The sequence below is a fragment of the Theobroma umbraticum genome, unplaced genomic scaffold (assembly GCF_002168275.2).
Source record: "Theobroma umbraticum cultivar Fairchild unplaced genomic scaffold, ASM216827v3 scaffold_56.0, whole genome shotgun sequence".
NCBI classification, from domain to species: domain Eukaryota; kingdom Viridiplantae; phylum Streptophyta; class Magnoliopsida; order Malvales; family Malvaceae; genus Theobroma; species Theobroma umbraticum.
Genome location: NW_018397256.1, coordinates 6208853 through 6218088, shown reverse-complemented (window position 1 = coordinate 6218088; position 9236 = coordinate 6208853). Strand labels below are relative to the sequence as shown.

The window sequence follows — 9236 nt, the reverse complement described above, 5'->3', positions numbered from 1 at the left end:
CCATATTTTGTCCTAGAATAGATAGCCAACCACAAAAATAAGACAATTATAAGTGTTGGGAGAGAATGAGAGAAATGAGGTGAATTCCAAAAAGGCTCTGTTCTTCCAATATCACAGTGTCTCAATATACATTGGATAAAAAAAATGTGTAAAACTAATTTGACTTTAATCTTTCAAGATGTGAACAAATTAAATTGCTTAAATTTCTTTAATGTTACATTAAATAGTATGAAGGAATACTAAAATTCTTCTCATATTCTTTGATAATTTGCTCAACTTTAGGAGGACCTCATCTGCAACCTAATAAATTAAGTAGTGAAAAATATTTTGTTATCTAGAACCATTGAGCTTAAATCCATCCAAGGCTGCGCAGAACAGCAATCCCATAATCTTGTATAACAGCCTTTAGAAGTTCACCTTGACATCATGCTTTATCCTTGTTGCAATGGATATGACAACACAATTGGACCACCGTTTAGCGCCCAAATTGATTCTTGAATGATTTAAGATGACAGCACAAGGGTTTGATAATTCTAGCGAATCCAGGAGGAACTAGTACCATGACAACCAAAACCATTGGCATCATTATGGTTATGTCTAGAACTTTTCTTTCTTGAACTCTTTTCTTTCTTCATGCCAAACCTTTCTTGTATCACCATTTTCTTTAACTTTTTTCTTTTTGGACCTTTCTTTGGAAGCAGATTTCCTTATTCTTCTAGAGGATTGAGCACTAGCATTGTTTGTTATTCTTATTAACACTGAAAATGGAAAGAAAATTATAACTAGCCCAACAATTGTCCAATACTATTTTCTTTTTTCATTACAAAGAATTCTTATTGAGATGTTTCAAAAAAAAATTAAAAGAGAAGGTTGGAAAGGGAATCAATTTAGAGATACAAGGCTTTCACTAAAACTTCTAGAAAAGGTAGAACAAATAGTCATATGAATCGAAAAAGAACAAAAATAACCTGGTGACTATTGTGATAAACTAAATAACATAATGCGAAACTAAGATTACTTGCATGCTTCAATATACTCAATTTGGAAAAGCTTAAACTTTCACAATTTTCTTTTAACACAAGATGATCCAAGACAATCCACCACAAAGTGATCAACATTACTATTAATCGATTTTTCAAGGAAAAAGAACACTAAAGATAACGATATGTATTATTTTTCAACTTCACTATAAATAATGCCTAGAATAATCATTTGGATTGTAGTTAAGTAGATCCTGTGGTAATATATTTTAGGAATGAATAACTTTACGCAAGATGTCACCATTATCTAACAGAGTTCATATAGATAATCCTATAATCTACACCTGTTTCACCATAACAACAAGGGTGGAAACAAAGACACGAGATTGTAGAATTGTTGTTTCGAAAACCCATGGTCAATAGCATAGATAATTCCCTGCAGCAACCATGAGAACAAGGGTAGAAATGAATGCAACAATTGTTTATTATAAACTAAAAAACTAAAGTTTAATAAATAGCTCCAAAGTGAACATATCTTATCTCTAAAAAAGATAATTTTGGCTATAATAAATGCAACAGAGAATGAAAGAATAATGATAGATTTCTCTACTTACGAAGAATTTTGTGTCCTTTTTTATATAAATCACACCCTAAAATAATAATCCATGTGTTGCTCGGCTCCCAAACTAAAAAATGAAACCACAGCTTATAAGTTGCAAGAAAACTTGGACTAATCAATTTTAGATAGCACAAATGCATATCTTGGGAATTCAAAAACAAAATGTTGTTTCACTAATGATCTTACATGCCAGAGGCACCTCTTTCTTAAAAGAAATATTAATTTTCTAAGTTTGAGTCTATGCATTGGGCATAGCATGAGTTAAGCAATACCAGAGGACTAGCCTTTATGTGCCTCTAATAAAAAGAGTTCTTTATTATCAAACCCGGCAAATATGTCTAGGAAAATTGTTGTTCCAACAAATTGAAAAAGAATTTAACCTACCGTAGAAAGAATCAAAGAATTATTAAGAACTAAACTAAAATTAACAAAAAAAAAATCTATAAAAAAAAACCATATATCATGAACGTCACAAACACAACTACAAGTGATAAAATTTTCACAACCTCAATGTGATTAACTAATATTGCAAGGTGGAAAAAAATGAAAGTCAAAGGCTAAGAAACAAAAAGAGAAAGAGATTACACAAATACATTCTCACACTCAAACAGTGGACACATTCAAACCCACAATCCTCTTTATTTATTTCTTACCCTTTTGATCCGACTTGACTCGCCAAACAAGAATGGCCCGTTTCACGTTCATGAACTTGAATTCTTCCTCTACTTCCTCAGGGATCGCTCATTTCTAATCTATGTAGAAAATCCCAAATCATATCATCTCCAATCCACAAAAATGGATCATCATATATAAAAGGATTTCGTCAATACTGAAGGATAGAAAAGCTTGACTGTTTTTAATTTATTATCACTTAGCATTGATTTCGATCTCTCTTTTTAGCTTCTCTGGAAGCCTTCTTGGAAGGAAAATGGGTGGGAGTGTTTTTTCTCTTATTTCCTTTTGCATTTGATCAAGATCACGTTATTTTCCTTTTAGCTTGAGGCAACGACAAGCAATTGTCGTTAGCTGCTTTTCATGGACCAATGGACAGATGGTAGAAAATTATGAGTGGGGCGAGAAAGTGGAGCATAGGAGGGGCAGAAGTTTCTATTCCCATATACATCAAATATAAACATTATATTTATTCTTGATTTTCTCAATTTTTTTATATTTTATTTTTTATAAAAAATAAATATAAAAAGTATCGAAAACTTAAATAATTAAAATTTGTTTAAATTCCATCCAATATGATAATTATATTTTAATTTTACTTTTTAATTTTTTAATTATTTACTAACAAAATAAATTCTGAGTAAGGTTGAGCAACAGTTCAATCAGTTGGTTTTGATTGTAGAAAGGGTAAATCTAAAAAAAATTTTGAGTAGTGTTATAATAATAATAATAATAATATATAAATATGTTAAAATCTATAAAATAGAATTTTTAACATTAAATTAAAAAAATGTAAATTCAGTACATTTATTTAATATTTTCATGTAAAATATTTAAGATAATTATAATTATCCACAACAATTTTTTATTTTTTGAAAACGGTATATGATGGCATCAATAGAAACACTATCAAATACATCTTTTTCAATATATGTTACCAAGTAATCATTTATCCTCTCATTACTTATTCGATTGCGTAGTCTATGTTTTATAAATTTTATTACTGAAAAAGCTAACGTTGTTGCAACTAATAAGATCAATGCAAGTTTTACTAGCAAATAAATTAAAAGATGCATAATATTTCTATTTGTTTATAAAATAATCAAACAATATATCTACAAAATAAATAAATAAAAAAACTCATAATTTCAAAATATTATTTGATATACAATACTATTTTCTACTAGCTATATTATAATTATGAACCCAAACTATTAAATTAATAAAAAAATTTATATATAAAGTATTTAAAAACTTAATTTGAATTGAAAATTATTTAAAATAAAAGCTTAGATGAATTGTTTTGAGATAGTGAAAAACACAACCAAGAGCTAAGAAAATGAGGCATCACTACGGATTTAAAGAGTAAGATTTGAATTTTTGAAAAGAATGAGTAGTTTAGGTTTTAATTTTTTTAATAAAATCTTAAATTATAATAAAAAATTATTTTATTTTTTAATATTTAAATATTAATATATAAATTATTTTTAATAAATCTACTGTAACTCCGCTCCTTATAAAATTACAAAAAAAACTTAATAAATTCATGAGTATCATTAATTATATAAAACTTAAAATAAGTAGTATAATAATTAAATATTTTTTGTAAAAGCAATATAATCAATAAATATTTTTTACAAATGAGGTCTACCCCTGATTGTGGAGTAGATCATAGTTGACCAGACAGAACATGGTGGCAAAATCGACCAAATTTGGTAAGGAACTAATCAGATCGTGATCAACCATGGTCGGTCGGTTATGGGTTTTGGTTTTGCCTTTGAAATTTTTCTAAAAATTAAAAAAAAAACTATACAAGCTCAATCCATGTCAATCACAATCCTTGACTATCTTCAACAAATTTGAACTAAATAATGAAGGTTAATTAACAGAAAACTTCAACAAGATCAATCATAATTATATTATAACATTACCCAATATTAAAAAAATAAAAGAAAAATGATGGTCGGTTATTCAGTTGATATCAAAGGGAAGGATTCCCCACCAAGGACTTAAGTCGAGAAACCACAGAAGGCGCTGCCCTCAACCAGCTCCTTAATCGGAGCCGATCAACCAACCCATTTCCAACCGAAAATCATCGGGCCCAGTTGGTTGACAACCCGGGACTCAGACCTACATTTGAGTGCATAAATCAGAGGAGTTAGAGTCCCAACATTTCAATTTATTGAATTTTACCACTATATTTTTAATTTTTATTGATTTTTTTAAAAAATAGAAATGAATGTTTTACAAAATATGTCATTAATGCAAACAACAATTTTGTTTGTTTTTTATTTTTATTCAAAAATCAACAAAATTATAGTGATAAAATTTAATGAAAATTTGAAATTTGGTGATAAAATTTAACATTGACCCATAGTATAGTAAAATTTGACTTTAATCCCCAAATAAATAACGAGATAAGTTTTATCTTTGCAAACCAATTGTAAAATGTAATTTAATGTTTTAGATATTTAATTAATAAGCTTAGTTTAAACTTATATACCTTAAATGCTAATGTATAATCTCCCTTATAATTAATCAAATTGGAAGAAGTTATTGAAAATTTTAGTTAATAAAATGTTAGTCACGGACATTTGAAGTAAATTTAAATTGATACCAATTAAAATTTAGAGAATTAGTAATAGGAACGATAGCTTTTTGACAAAAATAATGAAAATTAAAACTTTGGTAACTTATGGAACTTTTACCTGAAGATCCTTTATCCTAACTTAAATGTTTATTATTATTTTTTATATTAAGGTTCTTCTTATGAATTTTTAAAGAATTTATTGTCTTCTTAAAACTTTTTCAATTCACTGGTGCAGAAAAATTAAAGAAGAAATATTGCAGAATAATTAAGAAATTAGGAGGAAGAAGGAAAAGAAGGGGAAAATCCATTTCCATATCCAATCCCCGATCCCAAGCCAATATGGAAAATGAAAGTGAAAGCTCCGGTTCGGTACTTTTCATCTCGTTCTGGATCAGCGTATCCACAACTTTCAGACGAATTACTAAACTAAACTGCCACCTGCAAACGCCAACATGACGCGCCCTCTACCCACGCGCCAATCTGCCACGAGGCAACCACCCGCTATGACCTTAGCTTCCCGTGCTGCAAAGGCGAAGGTTGTTGAATATTCCTGAATCCAACCAAACTAACGACCACATTTGCGCAAAGTTTACAACATTTTCACAAAACAAAATCTCTTCATCGGAAATATCAATGGGCAACACGTCGTCGATGCTTACTCAATACGACATCGAAGAAGTACAACAACACTGTAACAACGCGTGTAAGTCACTCGCTATCGCTGCCATTTACCTAAATTTACTCTCCAAATTTGATCTTGTAACTAGTTTAGGCTTTTCCTATCGGTTGATTTTGTGTGTTTTTCTGATCGATCTGCAGTTTCGCAGCAAGAGATCGTGTCTCTATACCAGAGATTTTGCCAGTTGGATCGAAACGGCGGCGGTTTCATCTCCGCCGATGAGTTCTTGTCCGTGCCTGAGTTCGCCGTTAATCCTCTCTCTCAGGTTTTCTTCTTGTTTTCAATTTGTTTATTTTCTGTCTTTAAAATATGCGTCGTCAGAGTTTCTTTCTTTTTTTTTTTTGGTGAAATTATGTTTTTTAAAATTTGGCAGAGACTATTGAGGATGCTAGATGGATTGAATTTCAAGGAATTCGTGGCGTTTTTGTCTGCGTTTAGTCCTCGTGCTACTCTGCAACACAAAATTGAATGTAACGGTTCCTCAGTTTTTACTAATTAATTTAATATCAAGCTTAGTTAATTTCTGCCCTTTTTTTCATTTTTTACTGAAATTTGCAATTTTAAATCATTTATTTTATAGTTATATTCAAGGTGTATGATTCGGATGGCAATGGGAGAGTTACCTTTAATGACATGTTGGATGTTTTGCATGATTTGACCGGCCAGTTCATATCTGAACAACAGAGGGAGGTTAGTTGTTAATTAAATTTTCTATTAGTTTAATGCAACTTTTTTTTTTCTTTGCTCTTTGTTTAGTTAACAGGAAAAACATTTGGAATTTGTGTTGTGTCACTGGGCTGTTGTTTAAAGTGCAAAATAGGATAAGCAGCATTTTTCTAAGAAAAAGTTTGATATTATTCAATTTCTAAAACAAATTATCATCCAAGGTATCATACTTTTTGCTGGCTTTCAAGGTTACTAATATCAAACAAATCAATGCTGAAGACAAGACTGGATGTAGAAGGAGAAAACACGTTGCAATCTTCAGATATTGTATTAGAAAGCACTCAAAAATTGTTGTTTTCTCTGGAATTGAATTTGATTAAAAGAGATATGCCACAATAAGTCTGCAAAATTTTTTTCCTGGAACATTGATGAAGAGAATGGAAAATGTGGATGTTTCTTTGTCACTGTAGTTTCAATTTCAGTTGGTGTTAGAAATGCCTTTGGTTACTGACTGCCAAACCGTGATTTTTCTGCTGAGATAATCAAACAATACTCAAATGAAGTATACATTTCTTTGCATTTAATTCTTTTTGTCACTAGAAATTATGATTTTGAGATTTGTTGCCTTATATTGATGTGTTTTTGGTGTTTGGCCCAGCAAGTTTTGACCCATGTTCTCGAGGAAGCAGGCTACACTAAGGAGTCCTTGTTAGTTATGGCAGACTTTGTAAAGGTACCATTGCCTTTATATCTGATATTTCTGTTTTTCAACATTGGAATAGCTTCATTTTGCTTTGAGTTATTTATAACACATGTGAATTTTGGAATGTTCTTACAATGTGCATTCACTAAGACGATTATGGAAATGAGTAAGACTGGATTAGCTCTTACGAAGCTATTAAGACAAAAACACAGAGAGAGAGAAAGTTGGATGATAGAGTTGTTCTTAAATCGGTCATACATACTTGATGAATTTATTTCTTGATCTTTTAACATTTAAAATGAGGCCAAAACTTTGAAATGTTTGTTCATAGATTAAATGATTATGGAGATATCTCTTTTGAAGCTCAATAGACTCAGCTGGTAGGCTTCTATATCAGCGTTTCCTATTTAGGAATATAATAGTATGTTGTTTTGTGAGAATATGCAATTTAATGGAGGATACTGATGTCAAGAGAAGGAGAGGAAGACCAAAGGGGACATGAATGGAAACTATAAAAAATCTCCTCTCTTTTCCTGAATTTATTGAGGATACAGTATTGAATAAGAGCACAGCTATACAGTATGATCCATATAGCTGATTCTAGGGTGGGGAAATAGCTTAGTTGTTGTTGCTGGTGGTGAATTCATAATAGACCAGATTAGTGCTGGAATTTGCTTCTCTTATTACAGGAAGGTTATGTTCATTACAGTTATCAAGTCAAGCTTTATGTAAACTGGCATTATGGGTCACTTTGGAATCTGGTATCATACCTTTGCCGTTATAATTATGATTTAATTTGTTTACCTTCTGAAATCTAGTTGATATTTTGGATAAGAAAGTCATTGTAGGTAGCAATGTCTAAATAGGAGGCAGAGTCTGCTATTCAAGACTCTCAAGCAAGTAAAGTATGAGAATGGAAAGAAAAAAAGAGGTAAAAGAAGTATTGTGCGTCATTTATAAAACATGGTTTAGTTTTCTAAACCATAATAGTTTCTCAAATTCTGCAAATTTTAGGGAAACTGTTGAGCAGGAGAGGAGGAGGTGAAAAGGAGAAAAATCATCATGCTCCGACAACTAAAGTACCATAAAAGGGCGCAATGAGAAGAATTATATTCAGCCGTTTATCCATCAAAGCCTCAAGTAAAGTGTAGCCATATCATGGTTTGCTGTAACTAAGTTCTGAGGAAGATCTTTTTTTTTTAACCATGGAAGAGCATACTCTAACTACCGCTGCAGATTTTTTTTAGCTGTCTAAGTTGGGTTTTATGGTGTCACATCACTTGATTTTGACAATTGTGTCTGCATTATTTGATGAATCAAAGTGCATTTGAATTCTAGTCTAATTTGAATGGTTCATGAGCTAAAATTAGAGTACCTTGCAGTAGTACAAGTTAACAGGAGGCAGAGGACAATGTGACCTGATACTGAATAGAGCAACACTGATAAAGTCTCTGTTTAAGTCTGCTTGTGATAGGACAGAGTCTCAACTATAGAGTGTGCTCAAGCCTACTTGGTAGCTTTGTCTCTGTGTATATGATTTTTGGTCCAATTGAGCTGTGCCCTGAGAGCTTAATGTCTTAATTAGCTTGAAATTTGGAACTTAAATAGATTCAATTTGTCTTGCACTTCTATCCCAATTGTTGTATTTGTAGCTCTTGGAATTAATTCATTATATTCTTTCACTATTTTTGGATGAACATATAGAATATATTTGCATAATCTGTGCTTCTATAGATGATCAGTGCTTTTAAGATTAGCCTGGTTTGCTGTTCACTTTGCTTTCTTTCAAGTTTTGTAATCTTGAAACATTTTACTAATGTAATACTCTGCAAGATGACATTGCTAACATCTTATGCTAATTTTGCTTGTTTTATCATCTACATTAGTATGTGTGTGTGTGTGATAAGGTTTTCTTTTTTGGTATCTAATGTGTCTGTAAAGCTCTTATATTGCATACAATTTGACTGCGCTTCTAGCAGATTCTTGGGAGCTCTGGACTGAAGATGGAAGTTGAGGTTCCAGTGGATTGACTTGAGGGAAACCATTCTTTACTACATTGAATTCCAGGCATCGGCAGCTTAGATGTCTCTTTTAAAAAGGTTGATGTTGTATGCTTTTGTTTTAATGTGTCTAGTTAACTCCGTCAATTTAAAAAACTTAGCCTTTTTGCATGTCACCAAACTTAATGGGAAGGAGAAAAAGAAAGTAGCATCTCTCCTTTGTTCGAAAAACATTTTACTGGGAGGGATCGGAAGAGATACATTTATCCTTCCAAAACCCTGCAAACTCCCATTTTTTGTATTGACAAATGTCTTTATTTATTTATT

General features: G+C 31.2%; 1 protein-coding gene across 1 annotated transcript; it reads left to right on the top strand.

Moving 5' to 3' along the window:
- Positions 1–5101: 5101 nt before the first annotated feature.
- Positions 5102–9230, top strand: LOC110410482 (uncharacterized). The gene is made up of 6 exons (XM_021420200.1): positions 5102–5564; positions 5681–5805; positions 5914–6010; positions 6121–6230; positions 6865–6939; positions 8889–9230. Exons 1-6 carry the CDS (start codon positions 5495–5497, stop codon positions 8937–8939), a joined length of 528 nt encoding a protein of 175 aa, XP_021275875.1. The 5' UTR covers positions 5102–5494; the 3' UTR covers positions 8940–9230.
- Positions 9231–9236: the final 6 nt, after the last annotated feature.